Source organism: Nerophis lumbriciformis, linkage group LG05 (assembly GCF_033978685.3).
Source record: "Nerophis lumbriciformis linkage group LG05, RoL_Nlum_v2.1, whole genome shotgun sequence".
NCBI lineage: Eukaryota > Metazoa > Chordata > Actinopteri > Syngnathiformes > Syngnathidae > Nerophis > Nerophis lumbriciformis.
The window spans coordinates 42,678,397-42,706,210 of record NC_084552.2 but is presented as its reverse complement, the minus strand read 5'-3'; the positions used below and the strand labels follow the sequence as shown (position 1 = coordinate 42,706,210).

At 41.2% G+C, this 27,814-nt stretch overlaps 1 protein-coding gene across 4 annotated transcripts in view; it reads left to right on the top strand.

Moving 5' to 3' along the window:
* chd3 (chromodomain helicase DNA binding protein 3) overlaps positions 1-27,814 on the top strand; it is a 67,308-nt gene that overhangs the window by 27,648 nt on the left and 11,846 nt on the right. For all 4 annotated transcript variants that reach the window (XM_061960221.2, XM_061960229.2, XM_072913230.1 and 1 more), the window contains 17 exons: positions 2,776-2,907; positions 2,983-3,100; positions 3,179-3,303; positions 3,385-3,616; positions 6,392-6,576; positions 7,068-7,245; positions 7,313-7,399; positions 12,075-12,160; positions 12,374-12,507; positions 12,588-12,732; positions 13,983-14,148; positions 14,245-14,399; positions 14,829-15,000; positions 15,077-15,169; positions 15,253-15,384; positions 19,174-19,282; positions 22,065-22,197. In XM_061960221.2, coding sequence (XP_061816205.2) covers positions 2,776-2,907; positions 2,983-3,100; positions 3,179-3,303; positions 3,385-3,616; positions 6,392-6,576; positions 7,068-7,245; positions 7,313-7,399; positions 12,075-12,160; positions 12,374-12,507; positions 12,588-12,732; positions 13,983-14,148; positions 14,245-14,399; positions 14,829-15,000; positions 15,077-15,169; positions 15,253-15,384; positions 19,174-19,282; positions 22,065-22,197 — 2,382 coding nt within the window. The remainder of the gene's footprint in view (positions 1-2,775; positions 2,908-2,982; positions 3,101-3,178; positions 3,304-3,384; positions 3,617-6,391; positions 6,577-7,067; positions 7,246-7,312; positions 7,400-12,074; positions 12,161-12,373; positions 12,508-12,587; positions 12,733-13,982; positions 14,149-14,244; positions 14,400-14,828; positions 15,001-15,076; positions 15,170-15,252; positions 15,385-19,173; positions 19,283-22,064; positions 22,198-27,814) is intronic.

Below are 27,814 nucleotides of genomic sequence, written 5' to 3'. Positions count from 1 at the left end.
AAAGAAACAACTCTTTTGTGCGAATGAGTGTGAATGAGTGTAAATGGGGGAGGGAGGTTTTTTGAGTTGCTGCACTAATTGTAAGTGTATATTGTGTTTTTTATGTTGATTTAATAAAAAAAAAAAAAGTTTTTTAATTTTTTTATTCTTGTGCGGCCCGGTACCAATCGATCCACCGACCGGTACCGGGCCACGGACCGGTACCGGCCCGGTTGTTGGGGACCACTGGTCTACATAACATGTAATGGTGGTTATTTGATCAACATTTTACATAGATTATGTTTTACAGACCACCTACAAGCCGCTTTCTGACCGTCTCTTCAGTATGCAGCGTTTTGTAGGCAGGGCACCTACTATGTAGGCAGGGTGTTATATACGTGCCTCCACTTCAACTGCGTCTTCTTCCCGTAAGCCATGTTGTAGTTTTCAGCGCTTCATTATCGAGTCTACTGACAGATATATGTTGGAACTAAACGCTACCTTGTATTAGAAATGGCAACAGTGGAGGATGCAAGTGCATCTACAAAGCAGTCTGTCCAAAACAGAAGGATAAAGAACAAGAAGGAGTTTATTGACTACTATGTGTGACTTCAATGGCAGACTTGCACAAAAATCTTCGGTAAATTTCCACAATACATGGAGATATCCGCTGACATCACAAGTCAGACAACGTCACAGGACAGAGAAAAATTCCAAAAGGCTAATTTTTAAGAAGTATGAAGGAAGGCAAAGGCTTTTTAAACATATTTCCACCATACCTCCATGGTTTGATTTACATTTTTTGGGACTTATGGAGATCCCAAATACATAAAACCAGGTACCATCAGGTAAGAAAAGTTGGTTTTGCATAATACCCATCCCCATCCATTTTCTACCGCTTATTCCCTTTGGGGTCGCGGGGGCGCTGGAGCCTATCTCAGCTACAATCGAGCGGAAGGCGGGGTACACCCTGGACAAGTCGCCACCTCATCGCAGGGCCAACACAGATAGACAGACAACATTCACATTCACATCTACACACTAGGGCCAATTTAGTGTTGCCAATCAACTTATCCCCAGGTGCATGTCTTTGGAAGTGGGAGGAAGCCGGAGTACCCGGAGGGAACCCACGCAGTCACGGGGAGAACATGCAAACTCCACACAGAAAGATCCCGAGCCCGGGATTGAACCCAAGACTACTCAGGACCTTCGTATTGTGAGGCAGATGCACTAACCCCTCTGCCACCGTGAAGCCGTTTTGCATAATAAATCCTCTTTAACTTAGCCAATGTTAACCGCTAAAACTCACTGAACATGAAGCAAAAATGAGCGTTTATGATTCTAAATCTTGTCTTCCCTTTGCTGATTTCTGTTTCATACAAATGAAGTCCCGCTTTTAATTTTAGTTCATATTTTTGGTTATACTGCGATATTATTTCCACCAAAAACAACAAGGTTCTCCCAATGATGGACCCATAACAAAATTAAACAATGAGTTTAGATCCCTCAAAGTTAATCTACACCAATACATTTTTCCTGGGTGTCTAAAAATGTCACTCGCCTGTACAGCTTGTACTTCGATTTACGAAGTACAAGCTGTTGGTTCTGTGACAGAGATCTTAACTCACAACACCTATACCGCAAATCAACGTCGCCCATTCAAATGAATTGAAATCAATTTATTTGGTGTTTGCCGCCCCAAAACAGCACAATTTTAACATGTACCATGCGTTTTGAAAATAAAAACAAACTTTTAGATGAGAAATATTGTATGAAAAACAATACAATAGAATGTGCCACAAACACCTACAGTAGTTTATTAGGTTAGTAGTTTATTGTAATAATGTACAGCCTTTACTTTGGAGAGTGGAGTTCTACGGTATCTCTTCTCTGTCAAACACGCCATCACCAGCTTCTCCATATTTTCATGGATACAATGTTTGTCGTTTGGATATTATTCACATTTTTTTTTGCTGATGTTAAGATTTTACAAAGTTCACAATGACATTTGCTACTGTAAACCAGCTAATGGCGGGAATGCTTGTAACTAAATGTTTTGCTTGAAACTTAAAGCATTACAATTAGCAGAGAGACAGCTATTATCTCAAAACACTTTTAATGTGGGGCACTCTTAAGATGAGGTACCACTGTATAAGCTTTACAACGTTTATAATGTTGCGATACTAATGTAGTATTGTCATAATGGATTATTTTATTACTACCAGGCTTTGCACAGCTGCCAAATAGATTTTCTTGAAGTGCCACAGCATATATATTTAAAGGGGATTTCAAGGCTTAATTTCTGATTTCATTCATCTATGTAGACCTGATGAAAAACTTTTTTCCCCCCCGGAAACATTGTGTAGTGATTAAGAACCACAGTGCTGCAGCTAAATATCCAACTGTACTTAATTATTCAAAACAATAGTATTTATTTAATACAAAAAAGTTTTTTTTTTAATGTAAAATATTCTTTTTATGAATACAATTTAGTTTTGGGGGGTATTTTTGTTCATCTACAGTATCTGTGCCAGGAAACACATAGTAACTGGTGGAACAATTAATCAGTCTTTTGCTAGACAGCAGAAGGTACATAATTCACCTATCTATCTACTTCTTGTCATTCAAACAACAGAATTAGTCATGTTACACATGTAAAATATGTGCTTTGGGTCAATAACGGTTTGGGAACACTAGTGTGGGTCTACTCTTAAGACATGAGGCAGCCTTCTAAATTGTGCAACAGTGACACCATGTGGCAGTGTAGTACAGCCATGCTCTCCCGTTGTGTTACAGGAAGCCCAGAAAACACCAAACGGTGCTTATGAGGGTTCTGCCCTCACAAAGGCTTCTGGAAAACTGACGCTAATGCAGAAGATGCTGAGGAAACTGAAGGAGCAGGGCCACAGGGTGCTGGTCTTCTCCCAGGTAGTCTGTCTTTTAACACGTGCTAACCCCCTTCCTCCCCCCATACAGCTTTGGTGAAACTTGCCTTTTTTGCAGATGACTAAAATGCTGGACCTACTTGAAGACTTCCTGGATTATGAAGGTTACAAGTATGAAAGGATAGACGGTGGCGTCACAGGAGCTCTGAGGCAGGAGGCCATTGACCGCTTCAACGGTGTGTTCGTGTTGCAGAGGCTGGAATCCTGCTCTACTTAAAAATTAACAATATTTTGTGGCTTTTTTCTGTTTGCAGCACCAGGCGCCTGTCAGTTTTGTTTCTTGCTCTCCACCCGAGCTGGAGGTTTAGGAATCAACTTAGCCACAGCAGACACTGTGGTCATCTTCGACTCAGACTGGAACCCTCACAATGACATACAGGTAGCCTGTGGCTGTCATGGCAGAGAAATCCTTCTCAGCTTTTCACAACTTCTCTTCTTCTGTCCCCCCCGCTCGTGTCAGGCCTTCAGTCGCGCTCACCGCATCGGGCAGGCCAACAAGGTGATGATTTACCGCTTTGTGACGCGAGCCAGCGTGGAGGAGCGCATCACCCAGGTGGCCAAGAGGAAAATGATGCTGACTCACCTGGTGGTCCGGCCAGGCCTGGGATCCAAAGCTGGCTCCATGACCAAGCAGGAACTGGATGATATCCTTAAATTTGGAACAGAGGAGCTTTTCAAAGACGAAGGAGAAGGTGCCCGAACGTTTCACAAAAAATCTAATTAAAGTGGAATTTTTTTTTTAATATTAGAATCAGAATTTGAATAATTTTTGTTGGCCAATTATGCAACACAAGCCGATTTTACGTCAATTCACTGTAATTGAATATGACCTGATGGCCGACACTTCCTCCTTATTCTCCCCATTTCCCAGTAAGCCTCACCGTGCCAGGTCAGGTTGGCTCTACTGCCCTGGTTTTACCCGCTAAAAGCAGACACCCCCAGCTCAATCATGAGCTCACAGGAGGACTGATCCCAAGTTAATTTTTTATTTTTTTTTACTTGTTATAGTATGTGCATGAATGTACTGTCAAGTCAAGACAAGTGTTTTGACTTGATGGATTATTTTCTATCGTTGTAATAATTTCTGTCAAGAAAATTAACTGTCATTCTGGGACCTCCCAGGAAGAACGGCAGAAAGAACTGGAAGTCTCTTTGATGCAGAACAAGACAATGAGGAGTCCAACAATAGTGATAATAATAACTCAATGGGATTATTTTCAAATTTTAAACATGACATGAAAATAGTCTGTGTAGTCTGAAAAATTAATCCCAGAGAATCGGGATTCTGTTTTGCGTTTTTGGGCATACCCATGCGGGGCCAATCGTAGAGTGCCTGGTCCCACTTAATGCCTAAAGTCCGGTATGCTATGCTCTCTCAATGTAGCAGAGTCATAGTACAACAAGAATGTGATCCTTCCTCGCTGGTTCATCGTGAAAACCAACACAATGCATAACAGATATAAAGTACCAAGACTCAAAAGAATCCAAAAGTCAATCACACAGCACACAGGCTTACTAGCAGCTACAAACTCCGTTTCCATATGAGTTGGGAAATTGTGTTAGATGTAAATATAAACGGAATACAATGATTTGCAAATCATTTTCAACCCATATTCAGTTGAATATGCTACAAAGACAACATATTTGATGTTCAAACTGATAAACTTTTTTTTTTTGCAAATAATCATTAACTTTAGAATTTGATGCCAGCAACACGTGACAAAGAAGTTGGGAAAGGTGGCAATAAATACTGATAAAGTTGAGGAATGCTCATCAAACACTTATTTGGAACATCCCACAGGTGAACAGGCAAATTGGGAACAGGTGGGTGCCGTGATTGGGTATAAAAGTAGATTCCGTGAAATGCTCAGTCATTCACAAACAAGGATGGGGCGAGGGTCACCACTTTGTCAACAAATGCGTGAGCAAATTGTTGAACAGTTTAAGAAAAACCTTTCTCAACCAGCTATTGCAAGGAATTTAGGGATTTCACCATCTACGGTCCGTAATATCATCAAAGGGTTCAGGGAATCTAGAGAAATCACTGCACGTAAGCAGCTAAGCCCGTGACCTTCGATCCCTCAGGCTGTACTGCATCAACAAGCGACATCAGTGTGTAAAGGATATCACTACATGGGCTCAGGAACACTTCAGAAACCCACTGTCAGTAACGACAGTTGGTCGCTACATCTGTAAGTGCAAACTAAAACTCTCCTATGCAAGGCGAAAACCGTTTATCAACAACACCCAGAAATGCTGTCGGCTTCGCCGGGCCTGAGCTCATCTAAGATGGACTGATACAAAGTGGAAAAGTGTTCTGTGGTCTGACGAGTCCACATTTCAAATTGTTTTTGGAAACTGTGGACGTCGTGTCCGGCGGACCAAAGAGGAAAAGAACCATCTGGATTGTTATAGGCGCAAAGTGTAAAAGCCAGCATCTGTGATGGTATGGGGGTGTATTAGTGCCCAAGACATGGGTAACTTACACATCTGTGAAGGCGCCATTAATGCTGAAAGGTACATACAGGTTTTGGAGCAACATATGTTGCCATCCAAGCAACGTTACCATGGACGCCCCTGCTTATTTCAGCAAGACAATGCCAAGCCACGTGTTACATCAACTTGGCTTCATAGTAAAAGAGTGCGGGTACTAGACTGGCCTGCCTGTAGTCCAGACCTGTCTCCCATTGAAAATGTGTGGCGCATTATGAAGCCTAAAATACCACAACGGAGACCCCCGGACTGTTGGACAACTTAAGCTGTACATCAAGCAAGAATGGGAAAGAATTCCATCTGAGAAGCTTAAAAAATGTGTCTCCTCAGTTCCCAAACGTTTACTGAGTGTTGTTAAAAGGAAAGGCCATGTAACACAGTGGTAAACATGCCCTTTCCCAACTACTTTGGCACATGTTGCAGCCATGAAATTCTAAGTTAATTATTATTTGCAAAAAAAAAAGAAAAGTTTATGAGTTTGAACATCAAATATCTTGTCTTTGTAGTGCATTCAATTGAATATGGGTTGAAAAGGATTTGCAAATTATTGTATTCCGTTTATATTTACATCCAACACAATTTCCGAACTCATATGGAAACGAGGTTTGTATATTTGCATGCGTAATAAAGACGCGTCATACAATCAATGCGATCACCCTCTTGCAAGTAATTAATGACAGCTGGCCACCACCAGAGTAGATATTATCAAAATGAGTCAAAACACGACTGAAATAAATCCACAAAGTCGGAGAAATTGTGATAAAACAGCAGAATTAAAGCAATGGGACAAGCGAATGTCATTGCACAAATGCTTGATTGTAACAAATCATGAGAGGGACGGTGAATTTTGCAAACAAATGTACTGCTACAGTGGCAACATTTTGCTAATGTGCTAACTTTGCCAACCTTGGGAACCTTACTCCATTCACTCTCCAGCAGTTTGTGTTAACTGTGTTCAATTTGACTGCTGGCAGGTATGAAGAACTCCTCCGGGGACAAAGTGGAGGATGAGGGCAACGTGATCCACTACGACAGCACCGCCATCGAGAGGCTGCTTGACAGAAGCCAGGATGCCACCGACGACTCTGATGTGCAGAATATGAACGAGTACCTCAGCTCCTTCAAAGTGGCCCAGTACATGGTCCGAGAGGAGGACAAGGTAATAGGCCAAGAGGAGAACATTATTTTTTCCCGTGTCGCTTCCAGCTTCACCTTTTTTGGACCCTCCAAGTTGCTGAAGGGAAAAAAAAAAGGTTTGGCAGCTAAACGCTGTGCTACATTTATCTTTGTTGTCGTGAGTTTGAGTTCAGAAAGCAGTAAAATAAAGAAAAGAAAAGTAGTGCTAAATATATGAGGCGATAACTCTTACTCACATTTTTCATTTGAGCTGTATAAATATATTGACTTGTGCCGCTTTAATCCGCTCTTTGTGAGGAAACATCTGTATCTGACTAAGTAGTCAGTGAATGCCTTGAAGACATTCAGAAAATAGCTTGTTAATATTGTGCAGATATGCATAATTATGGCAAAAGTCTTTGTTCCATGGCCTTTGCCAGCTTCTCTTTACCCTCTGATTGAGCCCATATGGATACGCGCCTCGCGTTATGGCCTTGTGCCCTTTGCCTGCTCTGACCTCATCCCATGCTCCAGGTTGAGGAAATCGAGCGGGAGATCATCAAGCAGGAGGAGAACGTGGACCCCGACTACTGGGAGAAACTGTTGCGGCATCACTACGAGCAGCAACAGGAGGACCTGGCCAGTAAGCTGGGAAAAGGCAAAAGGAACCGGAAGCCTGTCAACTACAATGACGCTGCGCAGGAAGATCAAGGTGAGTCCACAGTGACAAAGGATGTTAATTTTTAATGGTGGTCACTTGGCGCCACGTGTCCTTTCAGAGTGGCACGCTGACATTTCGGACAACCAGTCGGAATACTCAGTGGGCTCTGAGGAGGAGGACGAGGACTTTGATGACCGGCCGGAAGGTGAGCTCTCTTCGGCTGTACTCACAAGATCTGTTTTACAGTCAACCCTTCTGGCCTGCGTTCACACTGTGCATTTGGAAAATTACCAGTTTGATTGTCGCATGACTTGTACTCAACTCTTTAACTGCAACTTCTGTCACTCGACTAAACAATAAACTAGTGGACTATTTACGTCTTATTTGGGCTCGTTCGCAATGAAGAGGAAGCGTGTCACACCAGGGTGCCATTAAGTACACATACACTAGCCACACATACTGTGTTTTAAGTGTTATAGAGGAACTGCATTTTTTTTAATTCTGCCTATTATTCACAATCCTTTTGAAAGACAAGAACACATATGCTTGTCTTTGTTTTATACATTCTAAATAGTGAATAAATGCTATCAAAAGTCAGCTAACAATGGAGCCTATGTGCATCACTCTATTCTGCCTATAAAAACCCTTAAAAAACATCCAAACACCGCCATTAAGGTTTTATATGCATACTGTCAGTTTTCATGTAATGCAGTAGCGGGCACATTTATAATAACATTTAATAATTACGTATTTTGCTCATTTTAAGCATACGCGGCGCATACATTTATTATACGGTAATTTAATTTATTTATAATAAACGCATCACAACGTTTGCTTTTTTTAACAACATCACTGATTATTACTCACTGCAGACTTCATGAAAGCCAACAAACATAATGAAACATCACTTACTGTACGATGTCTGCTGTCATTAGAATGCCAACTGCTGGGAAGTTCATATAGTCCCGTTTAGATTAAAAATGACTCATAAGAAAATGGGGGTAATACCAAGCGTCTTTTTGTGTCATTCTCGTCATTCTGGGTATAAATTGGCTGTCAAAGTGTACCAACTTGTCGGAATACGTCCTCATCCTTCAACTATGCAGGTGAGAGGCATGATATATGTTCTACAATAAACTTCCACACGCAATGAAGCGAGGAAGCAGCTTATCACTCGATTATGTCAATATAGGCACACACACTAGTGATCACGACCCCCCTATAAATAGTTTGTCTCTGTTAGTGTTCACAATAACAATATCAATGTCACAAAATTTAAATGGAGTTTTTAGATGGTTATTTATTGGGTTTTTGGGCGGAAATAGAGGACATCCTATTGGTTTCATTGTAAGTGGAATTTTATTTCAGTTTATTTACGAGTTAGAATGCATAAAAAAAAATTACATCTGTCTTCATGTCTTTCATAATTATTGTGATTTATAGGCAAAATTCCCCCAAAAAGTGCAATTCCCCTTTAAGTGGGGCCAAGTGTGAGAATCCTGTTTTCTACAATAGAAAACCTTAGTACTGATGTCGGAGCAGACCACAAACTGACTGGACCAGTTTCACTCCCCATTGTCCTATGTGAGCGATCATGTTGAAATAAAAAAAAAAAATAGATTCCGAGGGCAAAGTTTTGCTTGAGCTTTTATTTTGGAAATTACGAGTCAGAATATGGCATACTGTCAGCCAATCCATGAAAGAAAAATCACACAAAACATACAGTGTATCCGGAAAGTATTCACATCGCATCACTTTTTACCATTTTTGTTTATTATGGGTTATTGTTTTTAGAAATATGAGAACAACAAAATATTCATTCCATTTTGAAATAAGACTAACATAACAAAATGTGTAAAAAGTGAAGCGCTTTGAATACTTTATTATGTTATTTACCTCTGTGGGATTTGTTCTTTACATTATCAGAAAGCAGTCGCCAAACATACAGACACTTCCAGCTCTTCAAAATGAGACCACCATTGTGTAATAATATATGGAAAATACCTACAAAACATAATCTAAATGAGTGGGAATTAAATGAATAAACGAAAAAGGAAATTTAAGTTTAAGTAGAAGCACCTCCATATTGACAATGGAAAAGAAAAAAACTCTGCTGGAACCTTAGATAACAGCTCTGAAGCAGCCTGAGTATAAAAGAGGTGAAAGACACTAAGCCAAAATGAAGAATGAAAGATGTCTTTGGTAACGCTTCCACACAGCTCTGTGTTGAATTACAAGCTGTTTTTGATTTAGCTATTACACTCGCCTGGCATGCTCACGCTGAGCTTTTTGCTAGCAAACACAAGGCTCTCGCGCTCTATCTTCAGTTGTAAAGTTAGGACAGGGCTGTCCAAAGTTGTGCTTTATTTTTTATTAGCCTGTGGTATACTATACAAATTAAATTAAACTGCATCAAAACTTTACAAATGACGATTAGGGCCACACAAAACAGAAAAAAAGTATAAAAGGTTTTGTTTTGTTTCGTTTATTAGGATCCCCATTAGCTTTGGCAAAGTCCAGCTATTCTTATTGGGGTCTACAATAACTTAAGTATCAACATCCACCCATCCATCCATTTACTACCGCTTGTCCCTTTTGGAGTGGCGGGGGGTCGCTGGAGCCTATCTCAGGTTTGTGCATCTGCCTCACAATACGAAGATCCTGGGTTCGATCCTGCGCTCGGGATCTTTCTGTGTGGAGTTTGCATGTTCTCCCCGTGACTGCGTGGGTTCCCTCCGGGTACTCCGGCTTCCTCCCACCTCCAAAGACATGCACCTGGGGATAGGTTGATTGGTAACACTAAAATTGGCCCTAGTGTGTGAATGTGAATGTGAATATTGTCTGTCTATGTGTGTTGGCCCTGTGATGAGGTGGCGACTTGTCCAGGGTGTACCTCGCCTACCGCCCGAAGTATCAACATACTATATTATAAACATGTTATCACCACTTGCATAGGACATAGCAAAACATTTATAACAGTAACACAAAACCAATATGAGACTATATAACGACTATATGACGCTATGTTAAGCATAGTTACGAGATGAAAAAAAGCTTAAATGTTGAATGTGATCAGATCAGACGCTATAATCCTAATACAAATAACACAAGATAGATTAACTTTATTCATTCTCTAAAAGAATAGGAAATTTGCCTTAGCATAAAACATACAAACAAATATATATAAAAAAATACACATACAAATAGACTACTTAAAATGTATTTGAAAAAACATAAGAAATTCAGTGCATGATGTTTTTAAAGGCTGCATGTGAATGATGAAGTGTAGCAGAAAATACATTAAGTTTGCACAATTCTGTTACGGTGGCTGCTCTTTGCACAGTCCACAGTGCTGTAGAGGGAGTGAGAGGCATTGCTCATAATTGCCCTGATCTTGCTCTACATTATGTCTCTAATCACCTCTTCCAGTGCAGCAAGTTTGATGCCCTTTTTGAAGATCTTTCCCAGTTTGTTTCTGTCCTTCACCTTAACTCTAGTTGACAACCTTCTCCTTATTTTTTTCACGTTCAGCTGCAGATGATTGCCCCTGCCCCAAAGTCATCCACCAGTGCTATGTACTCCTCCTACCTTCCTTTCTTGACAGTATGGCCATGTCATCCAATTATTTTTGTAGATGCCACAACTTGGAACAGTACTTGAAAGGTGGCAAACAGAAAGGGAGAAAGTAATGTTCACACGGTCAAAAATACGGCTCTGTGTCTTCGCATACTTTAATCTGCCCTTCAGGTACTTGGTAATCCAAGTGATGAGGGAGACATCCACATTCATGCTCTCCAGCTTCTTCCCAAGCAGTCTAGGCTTGATGGTGTTGAAGCATACTTGCCAACCATCCCGATTTTCCCGGGAGACTCCCGAATTTCAGTGCCCCTCCCGAAAATCTCCCGGTGCAACCATTCTCCCGAATTTCTCCCGATTTCCACCCGGACAACAATATTGGGGGCGTGCCTTGAAAGCACTGCCTTTAGCGTCCTCTACAACCTGTCGTCACGTCCGCTTTTCATCAATACAAATAGCGTGCCGGCCCGGCCACATAATATATGCAGCTTTTGCACACACTTAAGTGAATGCAACGCATATACTTGATCAATAGCCATACAGTTCACACTGAGGGTGGCCGTATAAACAACTTTGACTGTTACAAATATGCGCCACACTGTAAACCCACACCAAACAAGAATGACAAACACATTTCGGGGGAACATCCGCACCGTAACACAACATAAACACAACAGAACAAATAACCAGAATCCCTTGCAGCACTAACTCTTCCGGGACGCTACAATATACACCCCCGCTACCACCAAGCCCCCCCCCCCCCCCCCCCCATCTCCCGAATTCGGAGGTCTCAAGGTTGGCAAGTATGTGTTGAAGGCAAACGAGAAATCAAATAATTTCATTCGTACGCTATCCAGGGAGGAGTAGGCTCTCTGCAGCGAGTATATAAGCATGTCATCCACCCCCACATGGGGATGGTATGTAAATTGCAGCCGGTCTTGTGCTGCACACACCTGTGTTCTTAGCTGCTTCAGCATCAACTTCATTAAGTGGGAGGTCAGAGCTTTAGGCCTGTAGTTGTTTAGTGCCACAGAATGTATTTTCTTACAGGCACAGGGACCAGGAAAGCTGATATTTTGGCTTTCCTATGCATGCTGATGACTCTTTTAGCATGTCCTGAACTAATAATAAACAAAAATGACACCCCTGAAACACCGAATTCCTCATTGAATAACGCATGAATTGTAATGCCCATATATAGGCATTGAGGCATGTTCAGGGGTACAATAATCCCGCTCTAATGTTTGTTTTTAAACAGCTCAAATTCTCAATCCTTCGCTCTGTTCCCCCGCAATTCCCTGCAGGTCGCAGGCAATCACGTCGCCAGCTGAGAAGCGAGAAGGACAAACCTCTTCCTCCTCTTCTTGCCAGAGTGGGAGGCAACCTGGAGGTGTGTCCGCGTGGTTTCTGTTGTGACATTTGCTGCTATGATCCAAATAACGCAGGATGTGTTAAATCTATTATTGTTCAAAACGGCCTCAGATGGGAAGAGAAGTCAAAATAAGGCCTTACTGAATGCCTGCCAGAGGAACTAAAAAAAAGTTTACTAGATAGTTTCTACAGTGTAGCTTTTCCCAGAAATTGAATATCGTTGTGTTGTTAGGTCCTTGGCTTCAATACTCGCCAGAGGAAGGCTTTCCTAAATGCGGTGATGCGCTGGGGAATGCCGTCTCAGGACGCTTTCTCCTCTCAGTGGTTGGTCAGAGACCTCAGAGGGAAGACTGAGAAGGAATTCAAGTATGTCAGTACAAAAATAGAAAATAAATAAGCAAACTCACCCGTTTTTGACCTTTAACACCCAAACTTGTCTCCACCAGAGCGTACGTGTCTCTTTTTATGCGTCACTTGTGTGAGCCAGTGGCTGACGGGGCCGAGACGTTTGCTGACGGCGTACCGAGGGAGGGCTTGTGTCGCCAGCCTGTCCTGACTCGCATTGGCGTCATGTCGCTCGTCAAGAAGAAGGTATTGCTGTCTATTACCCTACCTGGTTAGGGTCCATTTTATAGTGTAACATATTTAATTAAGTCCCGTTTATGTCGACAATCCATATACCCGTCAATTCAAGTCCTGATCCAGCATGTTCTTCTGATTACAAAATTATGCTCAGTCAAAGAAAAACTGCCCATTTTTTCTGGGATATTTGCCCATCATTCATAATCTTTATTTGAGACAAGAACACACATGTCTTTCCCTTATCTGTGCATTCTAAATAGTGAAAAACTGTCAGTACGATGTGGCTGATAATGCAGTTAATTGGAGTAATCTATTTCGTTTATAAGACACTCTAAAAACATCCCCAAAGCGCCAACAACACTCCATTTGCGTGCTGTGATCTACATACCAACCAAGCTGTAGCAACATTATTACTGTAAGAGCTAACACCAAGAAAGAAACCCATCGCCTTGTCCCCACTGCTCCTTCAACCACTAGCGAGTAGCCAGCTACTACCTAGCTTGAGCTGCTGATAACATTGGTTGCGAGCTGCCATGCAAAAAAAGGGCTGGAGCTGCTTTTGCTTGAGTTTGGGAAAGTTAATTCTAGGTTATAAATCATGCCTCTGGCGTGAGACGTTTGTGACACCAAGCTGGTAAATTGATCAACTTTGAAAATCCACACACTACCAACTTGATACAATATAGCTCTCAACAAATGGAACACAGCATAAAACCATCACAACATCACTGGGAAGCATTTTTCTATAAGTGTTAGGTTTACTGAATTTAGCAGCTCAATGAGAGCACAGGTCGTGTGTTGAAAAATACAACCATCCCATCAATCACCATCTCCGTGAGAGTGGACATAATAAGTCATTGTTTTAAGTTCTTACGTTTGTATTTTAACGTTTATGCATTGCGATGCTATCGTTACATCATGTACATAAAACGTTATTGTATAGGTTTTTGGATGGTTTTTAGAGGGCTTCATAGGTGGAATAGATCGTATCCCCATTACCTGCTTGGATTAGCTGCCTCATACGAGCACTTTTTACAGTACAAAGAAATGGGAAATACATGTGTGTTTTTCTCTCACATAAGGATTGTGAATGATAGGCAAAATTCCCAAAAATGTGCGTGTCACGATCAACTGCTTTTTTTTATTTAAATTTTGAGACCCAAAAGGGTAATTTCTGTGGGAAATGATGTTCCACTAAAACAAAAAGGAACTTGTTCATAATGCCAGGTCTGGGTCTTTTCTGCATATTGATCGATCAGATTCAGGAGTTTGAGCACATAAACGGGCGGTGGAGTCTTCCAGAGCTCAAGCCTGAGGTCAGTGTGGACAAATCCTCCGCCTCCAGGGCATCGTCTCCCGCCGCCAAGACGGCAACGCCCACCCCAGACGCCAGCTCCAACAACACGCCTTGCACCTCCAAACCAGGTAAGCAAAGAAGTAAGTGCGCCTTGTTTACAGCAGGGGGCGCTGCTTGCTCTGCTAAGGGCAGAAGGTAAGTTGATTGATGTTGTCCATTTACAGCAACGCCTGCTCCGGTGGACAAGCCTGAAAAAAACGGCAAAGAGTCAGAAAAGGACGACAAGGAAGATGGCGAGGCCCAGACAGAAAAAGACAAAGGGAGGGAAAAAGATGAGGGCAAGGAGGAGGATGCAAACAAGTCTGCAGATGGTGAAGAGGTGGGACAAAGAGGAAGGAAATCGCTTGATTAGATTTGAAATGTAGCTAGCTCCTTGTATTGAATTCATTAGATTACACATATGCACCAAAATTCGTATTTATTATTTTTCCTTTTTGACACTCAATACTTTCACATTTTTCAACTGATTCTAATTATTCCAACATGAACACTTTCAGCTCATTCTGGACATTCAATTTAACAACATCCTAAATATTCCCACTTTTCCGGAAATGTCATAACACCCTTTGATCTTTTATTCTGTCAATATTTATCCACCATTTATAAACCATTCCAACATTAAAATGTGTATCTCATTCAAAACATTCACAGTTTTTCCCAGATTTCTACATTTTCCGTGCAGAATTTCAGTTCAGCTTTAGCTCTTGCTGCAAAAATGGCCATTTGTAATTTGTTTTCCTCATCGCAGAGCGCATCTTCCGCTTTAAAAAGTGAGGGGGAAATGGACGCAGACTTGAACAAGGGGGAGAAGAAAGAAACAAGCAGCAGCCCAGCAGAGGAGTGCAGTACGCAGCAGAAGAACGCAGCCGAGTCCAAACAAACCGCTGAACCAGAGGAGCGGGTCAAAGAAGGAAAAGCAGGTAACTTCAAAGATGGAGTCAGTGGCGATGAATTCAAACATGGAAGCGATGACTCGTGTCAACTTTGCGTCTACAGACGAAGAGAAGGCCGACGAGAAGTGGGAAAAAAACACGGAAAAGCCTGATAGGACGCCGCCGCAGGCAGCGGAGGTCACTGAAGCCAAGAAAGGTGCGTCATCCAGTCCAGAAACACTCATCCATCAAGGAGATCTGTTTCTTCTAGATGTCATCTGTAATCCTTGTCGTCAACAGAAGATGTCAAAGGTGACAAGGAGGCTGGGAAAGACGTCAGAGAAACGAAGGTCGACGTTGCCAAGGGTAACGGAAAGATGCCCGCCGAGCGACCCCGTTTCATGTTCAACATTGCTGATGGCGGCTTCACTGGTCAGTCTTGAGTGTAAATCTTTTGAGCATTCCATGACAAACTTCTGTTCACTTTCGTTTGACTTGACTGTTGCATGCAAGTTTAGTCCTGAGGACCCAAAAAGTACAGTGGTACCTCGGTTTTTGTACACCTTACTTTACATTGGATTCATGTTTTTGGTCTATCGTATATCGTCTCGATTATCGTACATCCAAAAGAAAATTATGTGTCATTCTGAGGAATTGAGTGCCCAAACAAAGAATCCCATCGTTGGGGGGTCGGTCTCTATTCCTATAGCGTATGACTGCAAAATAAGCCATTAAATAGAACACACACACATAGACAAACACATGCAGCATGGCCAACGGTAATGCGATCACTCATCTACAGTTACATTTGGGTTGCACTTTGGGTTGCACACACGCACGTCTGCAACGTAGCTGACTGTGTTGCGATCGCTCCTCTACTTTCAAGAATTTTGCTATCTTCCATATCAAAAACCAATAGAAATACTAGTAAATATTCCACAGAGTCATAAAACAAATGTGTCAATTAGTCAATGCAATCACTCCTCCACATGTGATAGAGATGAGAAATTGTAAAGCATGTTGCGACAGAAATGAAGATGACCATACACAAATACAGTATTAACACTCACGGTACATACATCCACACGCACATTCACTGTACAAACATACATATACACATACTGTACATATACACTCATGCATATAATCACATTTCATCAAACGACCCCAAAAGGGAATAAGCGGTAGAAAATGGATGGATATATTAACGTTGTTCCCCTAGGTCAGGGGTCGGCAACCCGCGGCTCCGGAGCCGCATGCGGCTCTTTGATCATTCTGATGCGGCTCAGCCGCATACTTGCCAACCCCCCCCTTGCAAACCCCCCCGATTTTTCCGGGAGACTTCCGGATTTCAGTGCCCCTCGCAGAACACTCCCGGGATTAATATTCTCCGATTTTCACCCTTACAATAATAATAAGGGCGTGCCATGATGGTACAGTATTTAGCGCCCTCTACAATCTGTATAAACAGCGTGCCAACCCAGCCTCTTGTTATATGCATCTTCTGCTTGCACACGTAAGTGACAGCAAGGCATAATTGGTCAACAGCCACACAGGTTACACTGACGGTGGCCATATAAAACAACTTTAACACTCTTACTAATAATACGCCACACTTTGAACCAAAACCAAACAAGAATGACAAACACATTTCGGGAGAACATCTGCACCTTAACACAACATAAACACAACAGAACAAGTACCCAGAATCCCATGCAGTCCTGACTCTTCCGGGATATATTATACACCCCTGCTACCACCAAACCCCGCCCCCACCCCAACCCTGCTCCCTCACACAGCCCTGACTCTTCCGGGATATATTATACACCCCTGCTACCACCAACTCCCCCCCCCCCCCCTTCTGTGCGTCGGTTGAGGTGGGTGGGGTTTGGTAGGGGGGTTAATAATGTAGCCCGGAAGAGTTAGGGCTACATGGGATTCTGGGTATTTGTTCTGTTGTGTTTATGTTGTGTTACGGTGCAGATGTTCTCCCGAAATGTGTTTGTCATTCTTGTTTGGTGTGGGTTCACAGTGTGGCGCATTATTAGTAAGAGTGTTAAAGTTTTTTTATACCGCCACCGTCAGTGTGGTTGTTGACCAAGTATGCCTTGCTGTCACTTACGTGTACCAGCATAAGCCCCATACAACGCGTGGCTGGGCCGGCACGCTGGTTGTAGTGGGCGCTAAATGCTGTACCATCACGGCATGTTTGAGAGAACAGTTGCCATGATATTCAGTTGCCTTGATATTCGTAGTCTGCTGGAAAAATCGGGTTGACAAGTATGACGCTGTCGAGCGTAGTGATGGGATCGGCAGTTCTTTTGACTGTACTTAATCACTAGAATCAGTTCCTTAAATTGAGTCGTTCAAAAAATTCGTTCACCGAATCCCCTCCCCCCCCCAAAAAAATAAAAAAATAGGAGGGTGGGGGGCGTGCGTAGTACAGTACAGTGCAGACATTCGCGGGAGAAGCAGCAAATAGGGTCAACGCGAGTGCCTACACAGCTCTGTGCATGCAGTACACCAGGCAGTGAGTGACTGACACAGCGCCACAGTCAGCACAGTTCAGTACGTGAACCTGAATCACTTCTGCAGCAGCAGTTCTGTGTGCAGGTCGGCGAATCATGAGTCAGTCAGTAACAGCTTCCCCAGCGGCAGATCTCGGTGTGTGTCAGTTCGCGAACGACACAAGCCCTCAGCACCCAATGAACGACGCGCACAGTGACCGAACGAGAGCCTCAATGTGACGTCCTCCTCCGCGACACAGTCAGTTCTCTGTGTCAGTAGGTTCGCGAGTCCTGATTCTGTCGTTCACTGAGTGATTCATGTCGTTAATCCGCGGTGGATGAATCGTTCGCTCAGTCCCTCCGCCCGCCCCCATGATGAGTAACTGGCTGCGTCGTTCGCCGACGTCGAGGGTTCAGTGAGTCACAGAATGCGCCAGTTCCACTCATACCGGCATGGTCGCGGCGGAGCTCAACTGAACTGAGAAAGGAACGAATCAGTTCATGAAGTGATTCGGTTCAGTACGTTCACTCAAAAGATTCGTTCGTTTGAACGAATCGTTCGCGAACGACACAACATTAGTCGAGCGCCATTTATGTAAAACCCGCGGGCCGCACTAACATTCAATTTTAATATTAAGGTGCTATGTATAAACCCTTGGTTTATACATAGCACAAAGCAAGAGAAAAAACTTTGTATGCAGTGTTATTTCATTTTAAATTTCAAAAGATTTTTTGGCTCCCATTGTTTTCTTTAATTTGTGAAACTGGTCAAAATGGCTCTTTGACTGGTAAAGGTTGCCGACCCCTGCCCTAGGTGAAACTGGGTAACACATGACACACTGACAAAGCTTAACCTATTGATACTATAACAATCTACAAGGTTAAAACCGTTCGCTTCTCTTTCTTCCCCTCCATTTATCTTCTTTCTTTTGTATTTCAAGTTATCATTACTTGTATTGATTGTTGCATTTGAAACAATTGTATTGTTGATAGTAGAGGTAATGTTTGTTATTATTCATTATCGGTAGTGCTATTTCTATTGGTACTTGTATTGTTCCATTTGTAGTGTAACAATGTTCATTGTCATTTTTGTGTTATTATTATTTACTTCACTATCTGCTTCTTTGCTATTACTTTTCAGATCTTATTTGTACATATCGTATTTGCTGATGATGTTCTGTTGTTGTTGTTGTTGTTGTTGCCTCTCTGTCTTATCCCCCTCTTGTCCCCGCAAGTTCCCTCTCTGTCTTCCTTTTTTTCTCTTTCTATCCCCTCCTGCTATGGTACGTCTGCGCCAGATAATAATATAAAGACATTTAATTAATTACAAATAAGGCAATAAGAGAAGTATCCCACACTTCTCGTTTGTAAAGTAAATCTGTACAGCAAATATGGGCATCTACATCAACAATATGATGTGCCTGAGTAGCTGGACAGGACAAAAAAAAAAAGAAGATGAATAAATAAAGATAAATATGATCAATACAATAAGGCTATTGAGTTGGTTAAATAAAAAAAGGTATCCTGAAACTACTCTTGTTGTGAGAAAATGAAATTTAAACTAACTTGACCTGCTTGGGGCAGTGCACCGTCCCCCGATTAAAGAAAACATGGGATATCAGAAATGCTTCAAGATTTATAGATCATATATTTATCTGCACAACATTTCCATGCTGCGGGACCACCTCTTTACGGCCTGGCCTCTCCCCCACAGAGCTGCACACTCTTTGGCAGAACGAGGAGCGCGCCGCCATCTCCTCTGGAAAGATGAGCGAGATCTGGCATCGCCGACACGATTTCTGGCTCCTGGCGGGAATCGTCATGTATCCTTGACAGCTGTTGCCCGTGCAATGACCCACTCCCAATCTGTTCTTATTTTTCAGGCTGCCAGTTAATGTAAAAAAAAAAAAACCAAACCAGCCAAAGTTTGGTCAAACATGAAGTACATGTTGTTCCCTGTATTGCATCAATTAGGACTGTGTAACAATCGCATAAATCTAATTTCATGATGCGGCACACTTTGAATATTTTGGTTTTTTTTGGCTGCCTGAAAAATATTTAGCTCAGAAATAGAAAACAAGCTGTTATTTTTTAATTTTCAAACGATAATGAAATCCATCTCTATTAAAAGTCAGTTTGAGCTGCCATAAAATGGCTGTTTATCGTCTTCGCAGTGGTGCCAAGAGCTCGACAAAACTAGCGGCCACTTTTTTTACCTAATTTGCGCTCTGCAGCTATTGGCTTAAATTAGGGGTGTCCAAACTTATTCCAGCTGGGGCCGTATGCAGTAACTTGATGGATAAAGGGGTCACTTTGTGCATTTTTTTACATTAAAGATGCTAAAACCAATCCAATGTAAGTCATTTTGTGCTAAGCTATCGGAACTAAATATGATAGCTTTGTGTTATAGCTGACAAAGCAAACTAGTGTAATACAATTGAAGCCACTTAAAAGGGAACTGCACTTTTTAATTTGTATTTTGCCTATCGCCCACAATCATTATGAAAGACATGACGATGGATGGATTTTTTTTCGATGCATTCTAAATAAAAGTAAATAAAAGTCCGCTCATAAAATACAATAAATACCCATTCAAAAACCGCCAACAATACTCATTTACATTTTGTGATTTGAATAGTAACAAAGTTTTAGTGGTATTATTATTATTATAAGCACTAACAAAGGCAAACTATTTAAAGCGGCGCCCTGATCACTACCATGTGTCACTATGTTTACATCATCGAGATGTCTGCTGCTTCCTCGCTTCCCAGCTCCCCAGAAGTTTATTCTAGGTCATAAATCATGCAACTCACCTGGACAGAAGAAGTCTGAGTAGGCATCCAGCAAGTTGGTACACTTTGACAGCCATTTAGGACCCGAAAATGGCAAAAACTACATGTAAAGACGCTCTGTCCCCCCCACACTCTTACCCCGTTTATTCATGAGGACTACGAGACATTCTTCATCTAAATGGGAATATATGAACGTCCTAGCAGGTGGCATTCTAATGACAGCAGACATTGTACAGTAAGTGATGTTTTATTATGTCTGTTGTCCCTCATAAAGTCTGCAGTGAGTAATAATCAGTGATGAAGAAAAAAATAGCAAAAGTTGTGATGTGTTTTTTTAATTAATGTGCCGCTTATGCTTAAAATGATCAAAATACGTAAATATTAAATGTTATTATTAATGTGACCATTACTACATTACATACATACTTACATAATGTATATAAAACCTCAATGGAGGTGTTTGGATGTTTTTTAAGGGCTTTGTAGGTGGAATTGCGTGGGTCCCATAGGCTCCATTGTAAGCAGAATTTTGATCGCATTAATTTCATATTTGGAATGCAAAAAAGACAACATCCATCATCATGTCTTTTATAATGATTCTGAATGATTCCCCTTTAATGCGGTCCTATTTATGTCAACAAACTCATTGTGTTCTTGCTAAAAAGTACCTACTTAAGTCGACGTTGGAATACATTATGGACCGCTTTTGTCAACATAATATTTTATCGACCCATTTATGTTGACTTGTGTTGTAGTTTTGTAAACTTTATCATTAATTTTGTTAAGCAGCATGAAACAACCACATAACCGTTTAGTTACACAGAATTAAAACATGCAAACAGTTCAGTGCAACATAAACGTCATAACAAAATCATGTTAAGTATTAATCTGGATTGTACACACAATGCACTTTTTTTTTAGATTGTTAGCGACTGAGAGAAAAATTCATGCATGTAGGAAAGCTTTATTGTCATTTCAATCAAGACAACATTTTTTTTTTTTTTATATATATATTACCGCACAAATTTTCCTAGCTGCTTCCTGCTATGTCACTGACAGGAATATAGTCAGGCAAATTTCTCCCTGTGTGTCCCTGGCTCCCGTAGCGCAGAGCATTTGTGCTTACTCTCTAAGGCAGAGTGTGTGTTCCAATCCCAGACGCAGATGAGGTAAGAAGGTTTATATATTTAATAATGATGAATGATGTTAAAATTATTTTGGTTTAAAAAAGTACATTTTTGAACTATTTATTTCCTATAAATTTGTTATAGTATGAAACATGTTTTAAAAAAATTCAAGTTTGATAAAAAGGTTCACATACATAAAAAAGTCCGAAAACATTTGTAATGGGGACAAGGGGGTGGGGGGCTTCAGATAAAATTCTGCTTAGGGTTCCACTTTAGCCAGGGTAACATATATAACTGATAACATATAATATGAAAGCAGAAGAATAAAAATAAAAATATACACAATTGGAAAAATCCCTTATGTTTACCAATACTCTTTATGTTTGTTGTCGAAGTCACACTCAAGCAATGGCTAGTTTTGCTTTTGGTTATGTCGACAATCGCTTGTGTCGACGTCAGTCAGCCACTCTAAGGTACGTCGACATACAGTAAACGGGTTCCACTGTATCGAATAATATATAGTATCTAAATAATAAAATTTCAAACATGCCACGCACTATGGATACCCCTGACTTAAAGTAAAGAACACATCGACGAGCTTTAGATACTACATTTTAGTGGGCGCGGCCTAAAAACATAGTGTCGTCTCAAAAGTGGCGTCGGATGACCCTTGACCACCACACCAGCCACGGCTACGCTCGGTGGCAGGACATCCAGAACGATCCGCAGTTCGCCATCGTCAATGAGCCGTTCAAGTCCCAGGCCAACAAAGGCAACTTCCTGGAGATGAAGAACAAGTTCCTGGCCCGACGCTTCAAGGTAACGTTGTTTATATAAAATATGGTCTCAGACACATTGGCTTGAATTTTGCTGGCAACATCTTTTGTTTACAGATTTTTCATCTCCTCTTAAGAAAGACACTTTTTAGCACGTTGGCGTCATCAATCACCTGACTCAATGCCCCAAGGCCCACATAAATATTTTGCTGACTTCAGCATTTCTAGGAACAACTCTCATCCTGTTTTTAAACTAACTCACATGCTTTTGGTCTTTTACATCCTCATTTACTGCATCCTCATCTGACACCACTTTAGATTACTCACTAATGGACTCCTTCCGTCAGCGCGCTTCAATAAGTGTACTGTGTACACCAGGGGTGTCAAACTCAAATACAGAGTGGGCCAACATTTAAAACTGAACAAAGCAGCGGGCCAAGATTGAACAAATTAACCTTTTAATATGGACCCAAACAAGTTTTGCATTGAATATTGAACAAGCAAGGCTTATATAACTTTATAGTGACATGCAAAATCGAGTTTCAAATAATAATAATACAAATTAAAAAATATCAATGGCATATCAAATACAGTTTAAATAAAAATTGAATGCCTCTTTTCTATTTGCAGCCTTCTGAGGTAAATATCAACATTAACTTTTTCCACAGGCTAATACATTTGAAAATAAAATAATGAATAAACCAACCATTCAGGACTTTAAACTGCTCAGTTTGTAACACACTGATCTAATCTGATGTGCCCAAGCCAGATACCTGCCATCTTTTCTTGGATGCTAGTTCATTAATGTCGGAGCTCAGGGTTTGAGCTGAAGCAACCCTCATTATCGAATGAAGTTGTTCACCAGTCATAATGTCTCTTACTCCACAGTCCTGGGGGCGTGCCTTACAGGCACTGCTTTTAACATCCTCTACGAGCTGACGTCACGTCCGCTTTTCATCCTTTCTAACAACGTGACCGCCTAGTCACAAGATATGAGCGGCTCCTGTACGCACGCACACACGTAAATGCAACGCATACTTCATCAACAGCGATACAGTTTACACTGAGATTGACTCTATAAGCAACTTTAACATTGTTAGAAATATACGCCACACGTTGAATCCACACCAAACAAGAATGACAAACACATTTCGGGAGAACATCCGCACCGTAACACGACATAAACACAACAGAACAAATACCCAGAACCCTTTGCAGCACTAGGTGTTGTGCCGGATAATGCACCCCCGGCGTAGAACGCACCCCCTGACGGGAGTGTTATATCAACTAAAGCCATTTAAAAAAGTTATTTAATAAGAAGCCAAAAGTGCAAAAACAATAATGTTCGTGTTGGAGGAGTTGTGAATGAATGAAATATGAAATCCGTGCTGCAGTCGCTGCTGGGCCACAACATTAGGTACACCTGCAGACTGCAGCACGGATTTCATATTTCATTCATTCACAACTCCTCTAACACGAACATTATTGTTTTAGCCCTTTTTGCTTCTTATTAAATAACTTTTTCAAATAGATTCAATCTTGCACGTGGAAACTTTAAGTGTGGGCTTTAGTTGATATAACACTCTACGCCGGGGGTGCATTATCCGGCACAACACCTGGACGCTACAATATACACCCCCGCTACCTCCAAACACCCCCCCCCCCACACACACACACACCTTGTAGCGTCCTGGAAGAGTTAGTGCAGCAAAGGGTTCTGGGTATTTGTTCTGTTGTGTTTATGTTGTGTTACTGTGCGGATGTTCTCCCACACCAAACATTCTTGTTTGGTGTGGATTCACAGTGTGGCGTATATTTCTAACAATGTTAACGTTTTTTTATACTGGCACCCTCAGTGTAACCTGTGTCGCTGAAGATCAAGTATGCGTTGCATTCACTTCTGTGTGCGTGCTATAGCCGCACATATTACGTAACTGGGCCAGCACTTGTTGGACTGGACTAAAAGGGGCCGTTACAATTCTCGGGAGGGGCACTGAAATGTGGGAGTCTCCCGAGAGAGTTGGCAAGTATGAGATTTAGCGGTGTACCGTGGCACCGCCGCTGTATATGATCGGTGGGCCAGCTCTAGTGTTAATTTGATATCGCCTCATGGGCCAAGTGAAATTACACGGCGGGCCAAATTTGGCCCGCGGGCCAGAGTTTGACACCTATGGTGTACACTGTCTACTTGGTTCCAGAGTGCAGACATTTTTACAATGCTGTCCCGAATCCATGACATTCCGTCGCACTGACCAAACTTCTTCTGCTTCTTTTCTTCACGAGTTTACATCTCTACAAGTTTCAAGTTAGCCCCGCCCCTTCTGTTGACATAGATTCACCATCTATGTATGGCATTTGCTCACCCACATGTTCACAGATTTCTGTTCTCTGCTTAAAATGAAAAACAATTGGTTTTTTTGGTAACTTAATATCTGCAGAGGAAAACTGAGTGCTGCAGCTATGAGTCCAAGCTGAGGGCGCTTTTTTACAAGTCAATTCCCACAACATTTTCCAGCAGGAAGATGCTTTGACAAGTTTTGATGTTGCGTAACTGAATGTTTTGGAAGTACATTAGTTCAATGCCGTACTGTATGCCTATATTTGTTCTTTAATGTGTACAAATTAGTTTTAAGACGCATCGTGGAAGGTATATTGTCAGGTTTAAAGTACAAACCCCGTTTCCATATGAGTTGGGAAATTGTGTTAAATGTAAATATAAACGGAATACAATGATTTGCAAATCCTTTTCAACCCATATTCAATTGAATGCACTACAAAGACAAGATATTTGATGTTCAAACTCATAAACTTTATTTATTTTTTGGAAATAATAATTAACTTAGAATTTCATGGCTGCAACACGTGCCAAAGTAGTTGGGAAAGGGCATGTTCACCACTGTGTTACATCACCTTTTCTTTTAACAAAACTCAATAAACGATTGGGAACTGAGGAAACTAATTGTTGAGGCTTTGAAAGTGGAATTCTTTCCCATTCTTGTTTTATGTAGAGCTTCAGTCGTTCAACAGTCCGGGGTCTCCGCTGTTGTATTTTACGCTTCATAATGCGCCACACATTTTCGATGGGAGACAGGTCTGGACTGCAGGCGAGCCAGGAAAGTACCCGCACTCTTTTTTTACGAAGCCACGCTGTTGTAACATGTGCTGAATGAGGCTTGGCATTGTCTTGCTGAAATAAGCAGGGGTGTCCATGAAAAAGACGGCGCTTAGATGGCAGCATATGTTGTTCCAAAACCTGTATGTACCTTTCAGCATTAATGGTGCCTTCACAGATGTGTAAGTTACCCATGCCTTGGGCACTAATGCACCCCCATACCAACACAGATGCTGGCTTTTGAACTTTGTGTCGTTAACAGTCTGGATGGTTCGCTTCCCCTTTGGTCCGGATGACACGATGTCGAATATTTCCAAAAACAATTTGAAATGTGGACTCGTCAGACCACAGAACACTTTTCCACTTTGCATGAGTCCATCTTAGATGATCTCGGGCCCAGAGAAGCCGGCGGCGTTTCTGGATGTTGTTGATAAATGGCTTTTGCTTTGCATAGTAGAGCTTTAACTTGCACTTACAGATGTAGCGACGAACTGTATTTAGTGACAGTGGTTTTCTGAAGTGTTCCTGAGCCCATGTGGTGATATCCTTTAGAGATTAATGTCGGTATTTGATACAGTGCCGTCTGAGGGATCGAAGGTCACGGTCATTCAATGTTAGTTTCCGGCCATGCCGCTTACGTGGAGTGATTTCTCCAGATTCTCTGAACCTTTTGATGATATTATGGACCGTAGATGTTGAAATCCCTAAATTTCTTGCAATTGCACATTGAGAAACGTTGTTCTTAAACTGTTTGACTATTTGCTCACGCAGTTGTGGACAAAGGGGTGTACCTCGCCCCATCCTTTCTTGTGAAAGACTGAGCATTTTCTGGGAAGCTGTTTTTATACCCAATCATGGCACCCACCTGTTCCCAATTAGCCTGCACACCTTTGGGATGTTCCAAATAAGTGTTTGATGAGCATTTCTCAACTTTATCAGTATTTATTGCCACCTTTCTCAACTTCTTTGTCACGTGTTGCTGCCATCAAATTCTAAAGTTAATGATTATTTGCAAAAAAAAAAATGTTTATCAGTTTGAACATCAAATATGTTGTCTTTGTAGCATATTCAACTGAATATGGGTTGAAAATGATTTGCAAATCATTGTATTCCGTTTATATTTACATCTAACACAATTTCCCAACTCATATGGAAACGGGGTTTGTATCAAAAAAGGCTTTTTTTCAGGGCTTTTTATAAGTGCGTCCGTTATTTGCAGTTTTTCACCATTCACTGGGGGTCTTCAAAGGAAAACCCTGCTATTGTCTTAGGTGGTAATTGTTACTACGCACTCAACATTTTGGGTGTTTCGAGTAGACCATCCCGGCAGTGACAGTGCACTGCATTTTGTTGGACTTCTCAATATGAACACAATAATGCATTCAGAAAACTAGTGTAAAAATGGAAGTGTGCGAATTGAGACACAAAGTTTGCACTTTGACACAGAGTCATTCTCTACTTTATTGTTTTTGTCTGCGACTTCATTTTTTATTTTTTAGACACGTTGAAAGGAATCGCACTGATGATTTAGGAGCGTTTGTATCTTCTTTTAAATGTATATACATTATATTTATACATTTGGTGGTATGGGCTAAATACCTTACTAGTGTCAGGCGATATAGACAATTCAAGATTCAAGATTGTTTATTGTCATATGCACAGTTAAATAGACAGTTTGCCGTACAATGAAAATCTTACTTTGCTAGTCCACCCTTCAACACGATATACTGTCAATAATATAAATTCGACCGACAATAGAGCTTTTAATACAGTTCTTCTCACATAGTGGGGGACACGTGTGACTCCGGGGACATGCTTTATCAGTATTATGCTTCCAACACTGCTTCGAAAAGCTGTGCACTACAAAACATGTTCACTGTAGCCATTAATCCTAACTTTGTCATTTTGATAATAACAAAAAAATTAGCCCAAATTGTTTTATTCATTTTTGTTTTGCAGGTTAAAGTGTTTTATTTATTTATTTATGAGGTAATGTTGCTGAGCAATATAGCATTCTTGCTAACGAGCTCGCGGCTAATGTCCCTTCACAGTGCAAAGCCACCTTTAGGTCAGCAATCCTCGCCTCCATGGCGTCAAATAAACTGTGATTCCTACAAGTACTGGAGGATGACAAATAGCTAAACATGCTACACTACACACCGAAAGAGGCTATGCTAACTGCAGGCTAGAGCTCATGAATGTAAAACAAAGATGGGCGAATTAATACAAATATTAACAGTAACAAAACCAAGTATAATATCAGTATATACAGTGGTTAGATCGATAATTTTTTTATCATCAAAAACTATATTGTCATTTTAGTTATTGTTTAAAAACTCAGGAAATAAGTTATTAAGGGCAAAAAACATAAAGGGTTGAAATAGTAGAAAATAATTGAAATATTTAACTGATATTGTTACACAGGCATCCATTTTGTGTGATTATAATTGTGATCAAAAATGTAATCATTCAATCATTATTGGTATGGCCAATACTGCCCCTGTAACTACTTGGTGTTGGATCGATACACAGATTTGTAATATCACCC